At 41.8% G+C, this 18,410-nt stretch overlaps 3 protein-coding genes across 3 annotated transcripts; 1 reads left to right on the forward strand and 2 right to left on the reverse strand.

Annotated features, from left to right (window-relative positions):
- Window positions 1-321: 321 nt before the first annotated feature.
- On the forward strand, window positions 322-6,111 carry LOC144516527 (netrin-4). Its single transcript, XM_078247888.1, has 10 exons — window positions 322-462; window positions 1,061-1,554; window positions 1,654-1,974; window positions 2,238-2,364; window positions 3,540-3,728; window positions 3,994-4,210; window positions 4,338-4,465; window positions 4,615-4,683; window positions 4,924-5,094; window positions 5,903-6,111. Exons 1-10 carry the CDS (start codon window positions 372-374, stop codon window positions 6,037-6,039), a joined length of 1,944 nt encoding a protein of 647 aa, XP_078104014.1. The 5' UTR covers window positions 322-371; the 3' UTR covers window positions 6,040-6,111.
- Window positions 6,112-6,833: 722 nt separating this feature from the next.
- chchd4a (coiled-coil-helix-coiled-coil-helix domain containing 4a) lies at window positions 6,834-8,863 on the reverse strand. The gene is made up of 3 exons (XM_078247887.1): window positions 8,693-8,863; window positions 8,156-8,254; window positions 6,834-8,043 (listed from the first exon to the last, which is right to left on the reverse strand). The coding sequence occupies exons 1-3, from the start codon at window positions 8,712-8,714 to the stop codon at window positions 7,670-7,672; spliced, it is 495 nt and encodes a 164-aa protein (XP_078104013.1). The 5' UTR covers window positions 8,715-8,863; the 3' UTR covers window positions 6,834-7,669.
- Window positions 8,864-10,394: 1,531 nt separating this feature from the next.
- On the reverse strand, window positions 10,395-17,091 carry LOC144516528 (protein transport protein Sec61 subunit alpha-like 1). Its single transcript, XM_078247889.1, has 12 exons — window positions 16,981-17,091; window positions 16,020-16,087; window positions 15,862-15,927; window positions 15,671-15,749; window positions 15,300-15,431; window positions 15,006-15,115; window positions 13,634-13,787; window positions 12,896-13,056; window positions 12,569-12,766; window positions 11,712-11,903; window positions 11,544-11,620; window positions 10,395-11,431 (listed from the first exon to the last, which is right to left on the reverse strand). The coding sequence occupies exons 1-12, from the start codon at window positions 16,985-16,987 to the stop codon at window positions 11,245-11,247; spliced, it is 1,431 nt and encodes a 476-aa protein (XP_078104015.1). The 5' UTR covers window positions 16,988-17,091; the 3' UTR covers window positions 10,395-11,244.
- Between the last annotated feature and the right edge of the window lie 1,319 nt (window positions 17,092-18,410).

The raw sequence follows: 18,410 nt of genomic DNA on the forward strand, positions 1-18,410 counted from the left end.
AGTCACTTTTTATCGCGCAAAATCGATGAAGACAAGACACCAGGAAATTGGAAATATTTCGTTATGTCAAATATGTAGCGTTCATTCAATGATCCATTTGCTGCTACGGTGGAACACAATCCACTTTTGTCAGAGAGATGCCCTGGCTGTTCCTGAGGATGCTTTGAACTTTATAAAAGATTCTTTCAACATTGTTCCTGGAAGGGCATCGGAAAAAATACTCCTGGAATCATCTGCACACTTTGCGCATTGCGTAATTGGCAGGGAAATATGAGCTTGTCCGTTAGAAAGGCTATACATAATGTTGGGACTAATCTCTGCTGGAAGGCGTTTATCGCACCACGTATGTTGTAAACGCAGCAGAAACAAGGATGAGAGTGTTTAGTATGCGTGGGAAAGGTCGGCATCAGATGCTGCTGGCGCTCTGTTGGCTGTTTTTGGTTTTTACGAGGAGCGGAGCAGGTGAGACGCATCATCATGCTCTTTCTCTGAATCAGTTGCGTCATTCTGTCTCATCTGGCCTTCTCTTTTCCTGTTGAGGTTAAGCTGTGTTATTGATTGGGAAGACAGTTATGCTGACTCAGCTGCATTACATATTAATGAAATTATTGACCTAATGATGTCTGATGGTTCTTCATTTGCAGGTGACATTGTATTTGCTTAGAATGTGCAGTCATAACAGTAAAGAATAAAGGCAATGCCTGTTTCTATATAAACCAATAAATAAAAATGTGATAGTAGGGCTGCTTTTGTCTTGCCATTACATGTAACGTGAGAGTATTAATGCTGTCCAATGAGGAAAGGGTAGGATTCTGTGTCACATCAGAGCAAGCAGCAGTGGCACAATTGTCAGGCAAATCAAATATTCATGGTAACACAATGATGAGGAACTTGGTTTTGTCTATGATGTCCGTGCTGGAAAGTGCTTTTCTTTTATTGAATGCTTTTCTGCCAACACATATACGGTAAAAGCACTGATCTGAATACCCATATTATCACACTTAATAAATATACTCTGCTATATGTCATAAGACTGACTATCCATCCCCCTCTGTGTCAGTTTCCAGATGTGTGGACCATGCCTGTAGTCCACCAATTGGGAACCTGGCTAGTGGCAGGACCCTCCTCACTCACTCAAGCTGCTGTGGGAACAGCTCCTTCCCACACAGCCCTTGCCCCCATCCTCCTGTAACCCCCCACCTCCTCTGCCCCGAGGACACCCACCCATCTGCTCACATGACTGATGACCCTTTCTTGAATCCAGATACCTGGTGGGCATCAGGTGCAGGCAGCTCCATGCAGGAGCAGCAGGATGAGATCCGCTTGGACCTTGAAGCACAGTTCTGTCTATCCCATGTAGTTTTAGTGTTCAGGTCACCACGGCCTGCTGCCATGGCCATCGAGCGTTCAGCTGACTTTGGAAAGACCTGGGAAGCTCTTAAGCTCTTTGCACACAATTGCAGCATGGAGTTTGGTTTGCCTGATGATTTTACTCATCCAGGGTCTTTGTGTACATCCCGTTATACCAGTGCTACACCCTGCAGTGGGGGGGAGGTAAGAGAATATGCACAGAGATGTAGGCTTGTGTATTATCTTTTGGCAGAGCCACAATGTTTGATTCAATGGTGATTGGTGTTCTGTTTCTTCTTCCAGGTAATATTACGGACACTAGACCCTAGCAGTGCTAAAACACTGGACCCTTACAGTCCAGAGGCCCTCGCCCGCCTCACACTCACTAACCTCCGCATCAGACTGCTAAAAGCTCAGACTTGTCCGGCACCTCTAAATCCACCTGCAGAATGGACAAGCCCCACGGCCTCAGCTCTGACTTCCACATCCTCTACAGAAAGTTCAGCCTCCACACCTTATGCTATTTATACTTTACTGGCCAGAGGGACCTGCCTGTGCCATGGACATGCTGAGCATTGTGTACCATACAACAGCAGCCAAGACACAAGACAGGACAGTAACATGGTGAGTGTCAAAGTAAAAGAACAACAGTCAGTGACAAAAAAGACTATTAGAGAAAGTGTGTCTGTCAGTTTTTGCATTAGCCTGTGTTCTATTACAGTCTTGTATAACACACTTGTCAGGATGTTAGGTCCAGATGTAAAATGTACTTACTGATGGGGAAATTGCCAGTTAAAGAGCTTTAAATAGCTTGATTTACTCTTTACACCACCTGACCTCCAGACAGCAGGTGTCTGTAACTAAGCAGCCCCAGATATGTTTTCCAGGTGTCTGGTAGGTGCCTATGTACTCACAACACAGCAGGAAATCACTGTGAGAAGTGTGCCTCGCTCTACAATGATCGTCCCTGGAGGCCTGCCAACAGCAGCAGCGGGGAGTCCAACCCATGCCAGAGTAAGTGACCACCACCAGGAATGCACAACACTCATCCTGCTGATAAAGAAAAAAAGAGAGAAGAGCTTTAAAATTGAGCTTTAAAGTGAATTAAATTTGTAGTTCTTATTAAGCAGAGATTTAAATACATACTCAAGACGTATTTAGGTTTTTAGATGAGCAATATTATTTCCATTCTTTGTTAAAGGTCCCATGACATGGTGCTCTTTGGATGCTTTTATATAGACCTTAGTGGTCCCCTAATACTGTATCTGAAGTCTCTTTTATATAGACCTTAGTGGTCCCCTAATACTGTATCTGAAGTCTCTTTTATATAGACCTTAGTGGTCCCCTAATACTGTATCTGAAGTCTCTTTCCCGAAATGCAGCCTTGGTGCAGAATTACAGCCACTAGAGCCAGTCTCACAGTGAGCTTTCCTTAGGATGTGCCATTTCTGTGTCTGTAGCTATTGAGGAGGAGAGAGGAGGGGGCAAGGTGGAGGGTGGGGGTGTGGCCTTGACCAACTGCCACTTTGCTCATTTGAAAGCCATGATGTCTCTCTCTCATGGGTGGGCCCATTCAAAGCAGAGAAAGGGGAGGTAACCTTGCTCCTTATGACCTCATAAGGAAGAGATTCCAGATCGGCCCATCTGAGCTTTCATTTTCTCAAAGGCAGAGCAGGATACCCAGGGCTCAGTTTACACCTATCGCCATTTCTAGCCACTTGGGGACCATAGGCAGGCTGGGGGAACTCACATTAATGTTAAAAAACCTCATAAAGTGAAATTTTAATGCCATGGGACCTTTAAGGTCCCATGGCCTTAAAGGTAAAAAAGATTTATTTTTAAATCAGACCTAGGGCATACAAACAAAAACAAAGAAATCCACCTTTTTAAGACGTATTCAGAGATGGCCTCATACTGCTGGTCGCACGAGGTCTGTGCACCTTTGGTTCTGGGTGCTTGGACCCTGGTACACCTTGCAGATCTAGTCTTTAAATTTTGAGCACAGGATGCAAAGCACTTTGACAACTGTATATATCTATTATGACTATAAAAGTAGGCTACATAGACTAAACAAAAATCACCTATGTTTCCTGTTTGCTTTCTCTCTCCTCCCCATCCTGATGTCCTCACTTTGTCTCTCTCTCATCTCTCTAAATGCTATGACATCACACACACCACTGTGACTTCAGAGTGCCAGTGCCACGGTCACGCAGATAGCTGTCACTTCTCTCAGCGGGCATGGCTTTCCTCCGGCGGCACCAGTGGGGGCGTTTGTGATGACTGCAGACACAACACTTTCGGGCGCAGGTGCCAGCGCTGTCGCCACGGCTACCACCACCACCCATCCCTGCCCCTTAATTCCCCCCACACATGCACACGTAAGAGACTTCGAACAGGGGGTCTCTTACTCTGGTGTGGGATTGGCTAATGTGTTATCAATCAGAAAAGCAAAATAAAGGAGGTTTCATAATTTTTTGGATCTCAGTGGAATTAATTCACAGTTAGGGAGGTTTATGGATGAAATGAAAAAGAACCATAATGTCTTATAGCGCCATCTGCTGGTATATATTTGTAAATTCCTAATTTGACGATGGAAAACAAAAGAGCAGCATACACAGCTGTATTTGTGTTTCTGTTTCTCAGGCTGCTGGTGTGATCCACAGGGCTCTTTGCCTCCTCGTCCTGGAGAGGAGAGACCCTGGTGCCACCCTAGAAGTGGGCAGTGCCACTGCAAATCTGGTGTAGGCGGCACAAGCTGCAGACACTGCCTGCCTGGCTATTGGGGTTTTGGAGAGGAGGGCTGTAAACCCTGCACTTGCACTCACAGCTGTGATCCAACCACTGGGCAGTGTCTGGACAGGTTAGCCATATGCTTAATCCATGACCAAATTCTTTACAGACTTAAAACAAAAGCTAAAACTAAAACTCAGTGTGCTTAATTGCTTACAATGAACCTTGACCTGATGGGTTCAATTCCGCTTTTGCAGCTACTCAAATAACCAGGTGTTCAATGTGCCCTTTGGTGGAAAAATCCCTGATCTGGATCACATGTTCACAGTAGAAGAAGAGGTACAGTGGTCAAAGGAGCTTGCCGTCTCTGCTCTGCATTACACAGGTGAGTAGTACTTTGGTTTACAGATGTATTGCTCATTAACGGTGGTTCATCTGCATCGCATGGCTTAAAATTGTGGAATCATATTGTTTTATGCAGTGTAATTATGGAGATAAAAATGGATCGGAGCATAACTCAGTGTCTGTACACAGGAAAGTGTAGCTGTAAGCAGAAAAAGCTGAGAAGTGTGTCTGACCTCTGTAAGACCAAACATGATTATGGTAAGAAATTATGTGGAATTTTTTTTTTTTTTTTTTACTTTAGTTTGAAAACTGTTTCATAAATTGTGATTCAATTCGATTTCAATTCAATTGGATTTATAGTGTCAAAACACAACAGGAGTCATCTCAGGACACTTTAGAGATAGAGTGGTTCTAGACCACACTCTATAAATCTAATGATCTGTACTTGCTTTATATTGCCTTCTCAGTCTTCTGTTTTTCCTGTGTGGCCCATGACAGTGATCAAAGCCATTGTGCTGTCTGCTCATGACAAAGGCAGCCACGCAGAAGTGCAGGTCAAAGTTCGCAAGGTCCTTCGATCAAGCCAAGTGGCGCTCTACTTGGGAACCATCCGCATTTATCCCCTGCCGTGGACCAGCCGCGGTTGCACCTGTCCTATTCTCAACCCAGGTAAGACGAGATCCAGACACAAAGAGATGGGATTTGTAGTATGGTACACAAAGCACAGTGCTGTTCTGTTCATAGTTTCAAGGTTTTCCTAAAGAGGCTTTTAGCATTAAAAGATTATTAGAACAGTAACACAAAAGTTAGAAAATATCAAGCTAACACCACAGATCGATTTGTTATCAGATTAGATTCATTAACAATGTCTTACTACTTTAGTTTGAAAACTGTTTCATAAATTGTGATTCAATTCGATTTCAATTCAATTGGATTTATAGTGTCAAAACACAACAGGAGTCATCTCAGGACACTTTAGAGATAGAGTGGTTCTAGACCACACTCTATAAATCTAATGATCTGTACTTGCTTTATATTGCCTTCTCAGTCTTCTGTTTTTCCTGTGTGGCCCATGACAGTGATCAAAGCCATTGTGCTGTCTGCTCATGACAAAGGCAGCCACGCAGAAGTGCAGGTCAAAGTTCGCAAGGTCCTTCGATCAAGCCAAGTGGCGCTCTACTTGGGAACCATCCGCATTTATCCCCTGCCGTGGACCAGCCGCGGTTGCACCTGTCCTATTCTCAACCCAGGTAAGACGAGATCCAGACACAAAGAGATGGGATTTGTAGTATGGTACACAAAGCACAGTGCTGTTCTGTTCATAGTTTCAAGGTTTTCCTAAAGAGGCTTTTAGCATTAAAAGATTATTAGAACAGTAACACAAAAGTTAGAAAATATCAAGCTAACACCACAGATCGATTTGTTATCAGATTAGATTCATTAACAATGTCTTACTTTTTTTTTGTTTTTTTACCAGGTATGGAGTACCTGCTGGCAGGCCCAGAGGAGGCTGGGACAGGCCGTCTACTGGTCACCATGCAGAGTGTGGTGGTCCCATGGACACCCCGACTTGGTCTACTTATATCAGAGAGCCTGAGGACTGGATGCACATGAACATAGATCTAAAAAGGCGGGACAGACTCCAGAGGATTTCTCAAGACAATTTGAGTGGGGGGAATCAGAAAAGGGACTGAAAACCGCTGGACAACACGCTGTATCATCAGGAGGAAATTATCCAAACTCATGATCAGTCCAGGTCACAACATTGAAGAAAGGTACTCACGATGTGTGTGTGCAACACAAAATAAAGACTAAAATGAATACCTGGATTATAATACCTGAGTTTAATAAATCTCTTATTCAATGTTTACCTCCTCTTTTTTATTAGCAAAGAGAAATGTACAAAAGATTGAGTTAGTCGTATATAGAAAATATGTGACGGGGAAAAGTTCATTGAATTTCAGATGGTTTCTAAAATATTTATTACTTCTTTCATAAATTTTAAATATAACACATTTTGAAAGCTAAACATAATTTGGATACAATAAAATTCTATGAAACTATTACTAATAAACAGGCAATATAATGAACTCAGTGAACGCTGTAAAATATGATGTGGTTCTGTCTTAATATACAGTCACCCATTTTGCTCAACTTGTAAATCTCTGTCATTCCAGTGAGAGAAGCTCGCATAAAATCCCTAAGACTTTCAACGTGTGAAAAAGGAAAAAAAAAAAATCACTGACAAGAGGGTGTTATGCTTTGACTTTAGAAAAAGCAAAGGAAAATGTAATTTGAAATTGTTCGACGATCATTTTAATGTGGACATGTTTGAGAAAAACCCATCAAGTCTTTTAAGGCCTGAATGTCATTGAATGGTGTCCAAAGCATCCAAATGGAGACATCTAGACAGTGTTGAGACAACAAAAACATTTATGCAGTGACAAGCCACTTTGGTCTAGGACACATACAGCGTCAATTGACAAATGACAACCATAGCTCATACGACAACAGATGGAGACCCTTAAGTTTCTACAAGATGTCAACAAACAGCTAAAAAAAACATTTCTTAATATCAATGTAATGGTCACTGAACAGAAGTTGAAACAGTAGCATTGTTCTCTTACCAATTACCTGTGTTTTGGTCTCTCACATGATGGAAAGCAAAGGGTCTAACTGTTAAGTTGTAGTAAGCGTCAAAACTGTCTTGAGTGGAGGTTAAATTCCTTAGAAAAGCTGATCATTGCTGGAATAAAAAAAAAAAAAAATCTAGTAATTACTGTTAAGATTACTGTCAAATTTAATGATTAGTGATAAATCAGTGCTAAGTGATATTCCTGGGCAGCAAACATGAACATGACAACACGCATAATGAACACTAACAAACAAGCTCTTCTGATTGAGACAGCAAATTAAATTCCAATTGCATATAAAGTGAGTCTTTTAACTAATGTCCCTGCAGCAAATAGCTTGGCCTGCTGTCATTAAATCATATTATTTATTCAATGATTTTTGAGTGCTCGCAAACAAAGTAGCCTATACTTTTATACATAAATGTTTCTCTGCATTCACAAAGTCCTTCTCTGATGGCCTGTAAATTCTGCCCATGAGCATCAGCGCTATTTCAGTAAGTCCCCTCTGTAGGCTTAAACAGGAGGAAAGACCAATCACAGCTGCTCATGGAGAGTCAGTTATGCTCAGCAGTGCTTGCACACAGAGTGGCCTGGGTGACAACAGATGGACCTTAGCTGGCAGCTTGATTGTCTATAAGCGATGTGCTGTCAGATGAGACAGCAGACTCTGATGTTGAGGTCACTGGGGTAGAGTCAGTTTCAGGGGGTAAGGCAGAGCCCTCAGTCGGGGAGGCGGTGACAGAGCTAGAGCTGACCTCTGCTTGGGAGCTTTCTTTATCTTCCTCCTGAGGATAGAGCTCAGGGTACCTCTGCATGCACTCTTGCATGTTACGGAAGTTGTCGATACACTCGGAGCCCTTCACCTCTTCCTTGCTGTAGTGAAAGCAGGAAAAGGCCTCCTTGAACTGCGAACCACATGGTCCACTGGCCATGCCACCCAGGCATGGGCAGTTCCAGTTGATGTCTCCATTTGGAAGGATCAGACCTAAAAAAAAAAAAAAAACAACAGGAAACCAGACAGAGGCAAGTTAAAAGAATTACTTTTATGGGGTAAGGAATGTTTGGAAGTCAGGTCCACTTTTTCCAAAATGACTAACCCTGTTCCTCATATGGATCATTGGGGTCATCGGCAACGAGCTCAGCGTTGCTGGGTGCTTCATGGTCCTCCTTGGTCACGAAGATGATGCGATCTTTACCTACATGATAAACAATGACAACACAAGGATTACTATAGAGTAACGTTACATATTCTGGTCCTGGATAGTATAACTGCTACTATTTTGTTTAAAGTGACCTTTGGGGGGCGTACTATGCCAGTATCTTTGACCCGAGTTAACCTGCTCAGCCCTTTGATAGCCCTGACAGTACCATCAGGATCAGAGCTAGTAACGTTAGCCGCTTTTCCCAATTTGTGACTTACGTGTCAAATGACTGCAGCGACTAGCTAGTGTATTAAGTCACTACAATACCCTATTGCTGCAGGCTTGGCTTTTCTCGCAGCTAATAGCTAACCTACTGTAATGTAATCTGCGTTAAGTTAACGCTGTTTCTAGAAAGTTAGCCTAGCATGGTGGCTCGCTCGATGACATTGCCCAGCCATGGAGTGAAAATGAATGAAAGAAGATCGAAATTACCCTCTTGCCTGCAGTACGACATGTCTGCCGGTGTCTTTGTCCGTCGAGCCTCGCCCTCTGTGGTAAAAAATGAACAGTGTGAGAAGAATTACTTAACTGCAAGGTTCGCATTTGACTAGCTAAAGCTACCCGGCGTCCGACAGCACCCCCCACTGACCCTCTGGTCACACGTGGGCGCACGAAAATGACGTACTCGAGTTTTTAATATTCAATGCTTTTTTTTGTTACAGTCTATGTAATAAAATATATATATATATATGAATATAATAACAACCTATAGATATATTGGTTTTGTATTTAATTAAAAAAAGTGAAATCAAAATAAATTGTGAATCATTTTAAACAGTAGTGGGATTTAACTAAGTACATTAACTCATTATCATACATTATTATATATAGTTTTGAGGTACTTGTACTTTACTTGAGTACTTCCATTATCTGCTACTTTACACTCCTACCCCATGACATCCCAGGGGGACTACATTTTTTGATACATTTAGTTACCAGTTACTTTGCATATTCAGATTACTAATACAATATATAAATCAATGAATACATTATGTAGGCTATTATTATAGATTAAGCGACCCTGCAGTAAATATAAAGTGATTAAAATAGTGAGAAAAAAAAGTGATGAGCACATTAATGCATGTAATAATATAATAATTACAATCCAATAATATAATATACATTATTCTGATATGGGCCATTTTGTACAATAATTACTTCCACCCCTGGTTTGAAATAAACTGAATTTACTTAACAATAATTTCCCATTTGAATTGTTCCTCCTGTTTTCTTGTTTAGTGCTATTACAGTACAGTACATGAGTCATGAGTTATAGTTAACCTGAACGCCTATACAATACACCCTTTTGAAATTTGCATCCACAGTCTAAAAGCAACAAGGCCCCAGGTTTTCATGTAAAGAGCTAGCAGATGGAAAAGTCAATTTTTGGGACAAAAAAGTAAACTAAAATGCAAAATAAATCATTTTAAATGTATTTGTTTTTCCTTCATCTTTCGTGTATTCTTAATGATCACCCAATTAAATATCCATCAATGCACTGCCTCATTACTTATGTTTGGTGACTCATTCTTTAGATCATAGGGTATCTAGAAGTAGTCAGAGATAACTGGACTTTTGATTGGTCTTGAAGACATTTCTTCTGTCTTATGTGTTTTCATTGTCACTCACATTAAAGTCTATTTAGCAACATTTGATATAAACATTAAATGTAATTTGAGAAGGTTGCTGGTAGTGATGTATTGGCATACTGTGTACAGTTTGTTTAGCTACATCCCCCCTTAGAGTAATATTTGAATCTTTAATAGCAGGTGTATTTTAAACCTCATACAGTGACCTCTAGTGGAAGTTAAGTGATTAGTACAAGCTGAGTTATAAACCCACCCAATGGACATCAACATGTCTACTTCTAGGGGCTAATATCAGAGCAACAGCCCTAGTAAGTTGATAACTATGTCAAAGCTTGTTTTTTTGTAATATTCTTACTGCCCTTTAGTGTCAAATCCAGCTTTAACTATCAATTACTTTTGCAATGACCATTTGGTTGCTATGCCACTATATATATATTATTCATTATTTGACCAAAAAAAAAAAAAAAAAAAAACAGAACATGCAAGGACAAAGCACAACAAATAGAATAAAAACACAATTTCCAACTATGTTGGGAAAAACAAAATCCTGTTTTTTTTGTTTTTTTTAATAACACAATTATGTCTGTTACATAAAGTAAAAACCAAAATGAAACCCCTTTTCGTCCCTATCAAACCCCCCCTCATCCCGACCATCTCGGCAGTATTGTGCAGCGATTCAGTCTGGGAGTAAAAGAGCATGACGACACAGACAAACGCTTTTCTTTGAGGACCAGGCAGAGACAGAGGACAAACACTGTGCCCTATATAAGACCAGAGTGAATATAAACATAGTCCATGATTTAACATATCAAAATAAAAAGGTAAATAAAAACCACCAACAGCTTGTCTGAGATTACCATAATCCTTATCAGGAGTACGAGCATATTTTATTTATACTTTTCACATCCTACTATAGGCCCCTAGAAACCTCAAGCAGGATTGCTACTTGTGATGAACATGACATGGTTTTCTTTCAACTCCCCCGAAATGTCCAGGCAGTGCTTTCAGCTTGAAATAAGCACCAACACATTGTCGTTGTCCTAGTGTTCTTTGAACATGCTGCAATGAACAATGCCTGAGGTAGGTCAAAGACAGCACCTCACCCTTGTGTGCGTTTAGACATTCTTCAGCTGATAAGAGAGCCCGCAGAGAGAGGGGTAATAGCTATTGGAGTAAAAGGACTGAAGACGCACAATACTATGCTCAACGCTGGGAATAACCAAAACGGTTTTCTCAGCATTGACACGCTGGAGAGGTAATGGTGGAAAACACAGGTGGTGGAGAAAAATGACATATGTCAGCTGCAAAATGTACCGATTGTGCAAATTGCAAAAAAAAAAAAAAGAATGATGGGGGGGGCTTTGTGTCTGATGTGTGTCAGAAGGTTGGAATTTTCTAGAAAAGCAGCGCTCCCATGCTGCCCATTTCGCTCTGCTCCTTCACAAAGATTTCAAAGTACTGGTAGATGATTGTCACAGCCAAGAGGATTCCTGTACCCGAACCAATGGCACCCAGGAAGTCAGCCATCACAGACAGCCCTCCTATGCAGAGGCCACCAAAGGCAGCAGCTGTGGGGATGTACCTGTGAATAGTAAATCCATTATAAATACATGAAAATTGTGGAGGACAACTTTCCATATGCTGCAAGCAACAAATGTGAAACCTGAGACTCTGTTTGCAAGGTTGCTTTGTACCTGTTAAGCTCATGCACCATAGAGGTCTCTCTGTGTCCCCTCATTACCATCTGCTGCTCCTTTAGCTGCTTCGCCACCTGAGACACACAAAGTGATAGATACGCAGGTTCATTTCATGTGGGACTGACAAAAAGCAAGTTGCAAATGCTTGTACAAACACAGACTTACGTCTTTGGCAGAGGATCCTGAGACCTCAATCCAGGTCTTGGAGAAGAAGGCGCAGGAGCCGAGCATGAAGACAATGTAGATAACCACATGGACCGGGTCATCCAGGACAGAACCAAACGACTCTGGAGGAGAAAGGTAGTAGCAGAGACCGCCGACTGGGTAGGCCCGAGCTGGTCCACTACTCGTGGAGTCCTAAACAAAAAAGATTTAGTTAGTAATGGCGTTTTTCCATTACATGGTACCTGCTCGACTCGCCTCGCCTCGACTCTACTCGACGCACTGTGCGTCCGTTTTCCATGGCAGATTTTAGTACCGCCTCAGCGTGGCTGGTCGTCTTATATAGCAGCGCCGTAGTAAACTGCAGTGACCTAATGCGACACACACACAGAACGTCGAAGGTGTGTTGTTGCTGCCACAGCCAGAAGACACATTTTGTTTCAATTGAAGCTGGAGGCAGCAAAAAAAAAAAAACTGGCTAAACTATTTAAAAATGCCAGGTTTGTTCAGGACACCCCCGTCTGTCGCTTTCACGTCACCTTTTGGTATCAGCTCAGCTCGCTTGGAACCTCGACAGAGGTGGTACTAAATAAAGTACCTGTTAGCAGGTACCAGGTACTTATTTTCGTAATGGAAAACCAAAAAAGGCGAGTAGAGTCGAGGCGAGTCGAGCAGGTACCGTGTAATGGAAAAGCGCCATAAGATGCTGCAAGTCCATGGCAAACTACAACACATGGAACCTGACTGTGCCCTATTTATGAAAATAACTAGGACTCATTAATACAATCTCCAGGTCTTTAAACATGTTTTAAAGACTGAGACTGGATGTGCTGGAGGCAAAGCACGCATTATATACTTACAGACCAGGTTCCCAGGAGGTTGACGAGGAAGTTGCCGCTGAAACGCGTCGAGAGCATCTGAGAAATTACGTAGAGGTTGGAGACGAGGGCAGACTGCAGGATGATGGGGATGTTGGAGGTGTAGAACAGTTTGATGGGGTAGGTGTTGTATTGACCACGGTAGCGTGCTGACTTTATGGGCAGGTCCACCCTGAAGCCCTGGTGAGGTAAGAAAGCGTGACCGTGAGTAAGCTGATATTTGTTTCAAAACATTGGCATCCAAAAGCCTTTAGTGCAATGAAAGCAGGTAAGACACTGGGCTGTATTTAGTTGGTGTTACCAGCTCACCTGGAAGTATATGACCACTGCAAACACAAAGACGGTGGCGATGAGGTTCATGAGGTTAGGCAGGTTTTGTCTGTAGAAGGCCTCTCTCAGGGCACGCACCTTGTCTGTGCGGGTGGCCAGAAGATGAAAGAGAGCAATGATGGCTCCCTCAAACTCAGTACCTGGATAAAAGACAGGAGTTCCAGGGTTAGCCATTATAATACAGATGAAGATGTAGGGATCGACCGATATGGATTTTTCTTTTTTAGTGCCGATAACGATTTTTCTTCATCAGCCTTAGCCAATGACAGATACGGGCTGCCGATTTTCTTGAGCCGATATTTGGAGCCGATACTGCTTTTGCTCCCTCAATTTCCATCATAAAAATGTAAAACCTGCCACACTGGATTTGTTTTTTGGAATCTGCTCTGCCATTTCTTCAAAAATAAACAAAAACACAGATCAGTGTCACTTCTGCAATCATCTTACATTCATATCACCCAAATTATGTGTGCAATGTGCATCATATGGATGGGTGCAGCGTCTCCAACACAGAGCTGCCTGTGGACGCCTGTCTGTAAATAATGCCGGGGAAAAAACTATCGGCGAACGCAGCAGCCGCGTATCGGCCGATGCACGTGAAAACGCAAATATCGGCCCGATATATCGGCCGGCCGATAAAATCGGTCTATCACTATGAAGATGTATCTCCTTTATCCTCATTCAGCTTTAAAATGTGTTCGTTCCCAGTACCCATACCTCTGCCTGTGTTGACAGTGGTGGGGCTGAAGGCCTTCCAGACAATCGTCTCACAGATGTTGGTTGCAATGAAGAGAGAGATACCCGAGCCCAGACCATAGCCCTTCTGGAGCAGCTCGTCCAGCAGCAAGACTATCAGACCTGCAACAAAGAGCTGAAGAAACAGACATGAGGTTTTGTATTGAGCCGATTCAGTTCAGTTCACTTTATTATCCCAAATGGGAAACTTGATATGCAGTCAGGAGTGAACGATAAAAAGAAACAAACACATTCAAGCAACATACAGATAGAGGCAACAATCCAAGACATAAGTACAACAAAAGGTTTCAGGCAGACAACCAGCTCTTTCAAACAGCTGCGTACAACAAAACATTATGACAGTCACAATGAACCAGCCAGTAGGGGTGTGCCAAAAAAATCGATTCATATTTGTATCGCGATTCAAGCTCTACCGATTCAAAATCGATTCATAGAATTGCAAAAAAAAAAAAATATATATTTTTTTTTTCATTTTATAATGGCATGTATACTATTCTCCAGTCCTGAAATGAGTTTAGCTCGCCATTCCCATAGATGGCACTGCATCGAATTCACAGTGACGCCTGGGCACTCTTGTTATAATCAAAAGAAGAACAAGTGCAGCAGAAGTAGTTTAGTCGGCTCAAACAATGGCAAATCTCACAGAATCGTGCTACATGCAGGCTTTGCAAAGTGAAAGTATTTTGGAAACACCACAAACTTGAGAACTCCCATGGTACGCCATCACCCAAAGATGAACATTAAAGACGTGGACCAACAACAACCTAAAGGACCTAACATGCCAGTCAACCAACGCACTCTTTCAATGCTCTAAACTCCCACCCAACTCTGAACGAAAAGCTCTTTTTATTGAACAGCTTTATTTTTATACTTCAATTAAATGAATTTGAAAGCTGGCCAAAGCTCGGCACTTTGCAGTTTTTAGTTGCAAAAGTTTTTATTTTTGTATGAAGACATATAAAGTAATATTAAACTACATTTAATTTGTTGTGTTTCTTTTCTTTTAAATTGTATGTCTATTGCAATCACATGGGAAAAGTAACTACATTAACATACTGTGAATCAGGTAAAATCGAGAATCGTTTTTGAATCAAATCTTGAGCCTAAAAATCGATATGGAATCGAATCGTGACATTTTCTGAATCGTGCAGCCCTACTAGCCAGGGTTTGATTTTTTGATTTTAGCAGGTAACGTTTAAGGATTTGTTTTGTTTGTATTTTAACACCTGTATAATTTCAGACAAAAAACCTAAACCTTAGAAAAGTGTGTGTCTGTTTCAAGATACATTTTCAAATTTTTGCCCGGAGAGCAGCACTGAGAGTTTGTATTAACCTGGATGATGATGAGCAAACATATCCCAGCACCCATCTCTGAAGGGTCTCCATACATGCCAGTCATAACATATACAATAGCCTGTCCAATGGTGATGATCATTCCAAACACTGCAAAAACACAGAAAAAATTATTTGCAATTGGCAATCTTGCATGGACAGCTACTACTGAGGGTACTGGGAAACTGAACAGTGTATTGTGTCTGCTTTCTTCAAAGCAAATAAAACATCATCACAGGTTTAAAGGTATGTGACAAGTTCTAAAAATAGCAAAGGTAGCGAGTAGTAGACCTACATTTCTGAGCTCCATTGAAGAGGGCTCTGTCCTTGGGAGTGTCTCCCACCTCAATGATCTTGGCACCAGCCAGAAGCTGCATGATAAGGCCTGAGGTGACAATGGGTGAGATGCCCAGCTCCATCAGCGTACCTGCAGGTACAGATTAGTGTCATAGTAAGCCTCAGTTAGTACAACAATAGCAGCAGCACCAGAAGCAATGACTAAGGGCTTACGTCTCTTGACCTTTGACTCATCACATAAAATAATGAGATTATGTCAGGTCTGATAACAACACTGGAGTTTGATTGTTTTTACTTGTTGGAGCTGCACAGGACATAAAAGAACTCTGTGATTAACCCTGTTTAACATACAGCCTACGATTCAAGCACCTCTGTTGGAAGCCAGGATTACTCTCATCCAGTAGAAAGGATCTGCTGAATCTGAAGACATGATGCCAAAGAGAGGAATCTGAATCAAGGAAAAGATACAAAACAGTGTCATAAACCACACACATCATCATGAACATGAACAGAACCAGCAGCTTGGTTGTCATTAAGGTTTGTCATCAACAGATACTAACCTGGCAGCACACCAGAAAGATGAATAGTGTGATGGCGGTCCATAGTACCTTTTCTCTAAATTGAATCTGCGAGGATTAAAAAAAGTGCAGATGTCATTCAAATCCATTCATATATGCAGTGTAGACATAATGCAACATAATAAAATAAATAAACATACCTTTCGTTCTGGTTTTTGAATTTCTGGCAAGACAGCACAGAACGGCTTGATGACCTCCAAAAATTTAACTGCAGAAAGAGATTAGCAGACATTAAAAGACAGAAGTTACATTGCATTTACACCACACACACACACACACACACACACACACACACACACACACACACACACAGAATACAGTATGTTTGTGTCATCTTGAGTTATTGGTCTTCTTAAAATCAGGTTAGTTTAGATGCTACGTCATCACTAACCAACAGCTAAACAGCTGCCAACATTACTGGTCAATGCAGCAAAAAGCTGTATTTTCTTAGCAATATCTGGATAAACAAATAAATAAATCTGAGCAAGGTTGGAGTAACTAGCATTCAGTGCGCAGTCACTTTTAGACCGTTTCGTCTTGGAGTTGATCAGCTGTGTCAATCACAATCAATGAAATAGACTTTGACAGCAAGAGATTTAATATATAGCCACTGAATTCTTTTCTGGCACTCGACTAGTCAATTTGGCATTGCAAATCTACCAACGTGCATATAAAAAAACGAGAAGAAACCAGCTTCAAGTGTCTATACATTAACGTTAACTATCCTGGTTGCACAGTCCATTCAGCTAGCGTGATGCTAACTAAAGTTAACGTTCAATCACAAAACGAGTGAGCAATCACTTTAAAACAGGACGCGTGGACGCCTATTTGAAAGACAAAGGCAAGATGTTAGAAATGGGCTCTGAATGTGAAGCTCTGCGTGTGTGTGTGCAAGCTATCTCAGAAAGATGGAATTTGAAAGCTTCAAATTAGCTCCAGTAATAAGCTAGTAACAACTATCCACCTAGCGCTAACCTGCCTAAGGTTAGCTAATTAGCTTGCCGGCGAACGCTTTAAATCCGTTATTGTTCGAGATTAAAAGGACGACAGGTATTTTCGACTACCCTCAACACGTGTATACAAGAGAAGAATGTCACTTACTCCCCATAATGTCCGTAGGCCGAGTCCTGCGGTGTTACTGGTTAAAGTATGAGTGCTTAGCGGAGTCGGTGTGGCCCCATCCAGCAGCCGCTCCGCCAGAAAAGAGAGAGGAGAGACACGTCACCAGACAAGCCGCTAACACACGTCACATCTCTGAGACAGAGACCCTTCATGCTACACACTGATACACTGAAGGCTGTGTACAGTCGTATCATAGATATAAAACTGCTATACTTTAAAGTTGTGAATTGAATAAATAAATTGCCTGCTGAGAAAAGCGACATTTCCAGTCAACTCGGAAAACGCACGATTTTAATGTTTAACATATATAATTTACACAGAGATCTTCCATCCTCAAGAAGGCGCCATACTGTTTAATACAGTAAATGCTCCAGACTCATTACTAGCTTTGACCAGTAGGCTATGGTTGGAGCCGAGCCACTCCTCTGAGAAAGATCCATGAGCACGAACCGTGCATATAATGAAATATATTATGAATAAATTCAGGATCAGGCCAGGAATGGATGAAGACAAGACAAGTGTAGCCTATACTGAAAAACTTCCAGAAGACAGATGATACAAAACTGTCATAAAGTAACCATCAGTCTTGATCTATCACCAGATAGATAGATAGATAGATAGATAGATCGATAGATAGATAGATAGATAGATAGATGCACCTTTAGCATATCACCTAAGTGTGGCAGCAGCTAGAGTATAGCTTACATTGTTTATAAACTTAGCACAATAAGTAATGACATTTGTGTTTGGTAGATTATTTCTCTGTGGTAACAATGCTTTTTGGCAATAAATCTTATACCGCTGGAAAGCCTGTTTAGTTCCCTTTCAAATGGTGCCCCATTTGTAAGGAACATGCATTTGTGGGATGAGCAGCAGTGCTGAGTATGTGGGTTGCGCCCATGAAAAATTTGCCAAATCTTCTCTGCCAATGCCAAACAGCTTATTCTGCCATTGAGTCGTTTGGTGTTTGGTGGATTGGATGATTGAAGTTTGAAGAAACAAGACATATTGGCAATTTAACCATTTATTCATTTCACAAACAGGAGCCTCAGTAGCTTGTGGAAGAACCATACAGAGTCACAACAGCCTGGCACCTCCTCCTCATGCTGGTCACCAGCCTGGTCACACTTGCAAGTCAGCCAACATGGTTGTGTTGGTCACTCTGGCACAAACAGCACGCCCAAGCTGATCTGAAGTGTTCAATGGGGTTGAGGTCAGGACTGCTAGCAGGCCATTCCATCCTCTCCACTCCCACATTCTGGAGGTAGTCTCTGATAAACCCCGCCCTGTGGGGGCGAGCGTGGTCATCTTGGAGGATAGAGATCGGTCCCAGACTGTGGAGATATGGGACTGCCACTGGTTGCAGAATCTCATCTCTATATCTCTCTGCACTGAGATTGCCTCCAATG

Source organism: Sander vitreus, chromosome 4 (genome assembly GCF_031162955.1).
Source record: "Sander vitreus isolate 19-12246 chromosome 4, sanVit1, whole genome shotgun sequence".
Lineage (NCBI taxonomy): Eukaryota > Metazoa > Chordata > Actinopteri > Perciformes > Percidae > Sander > Sander vitreus.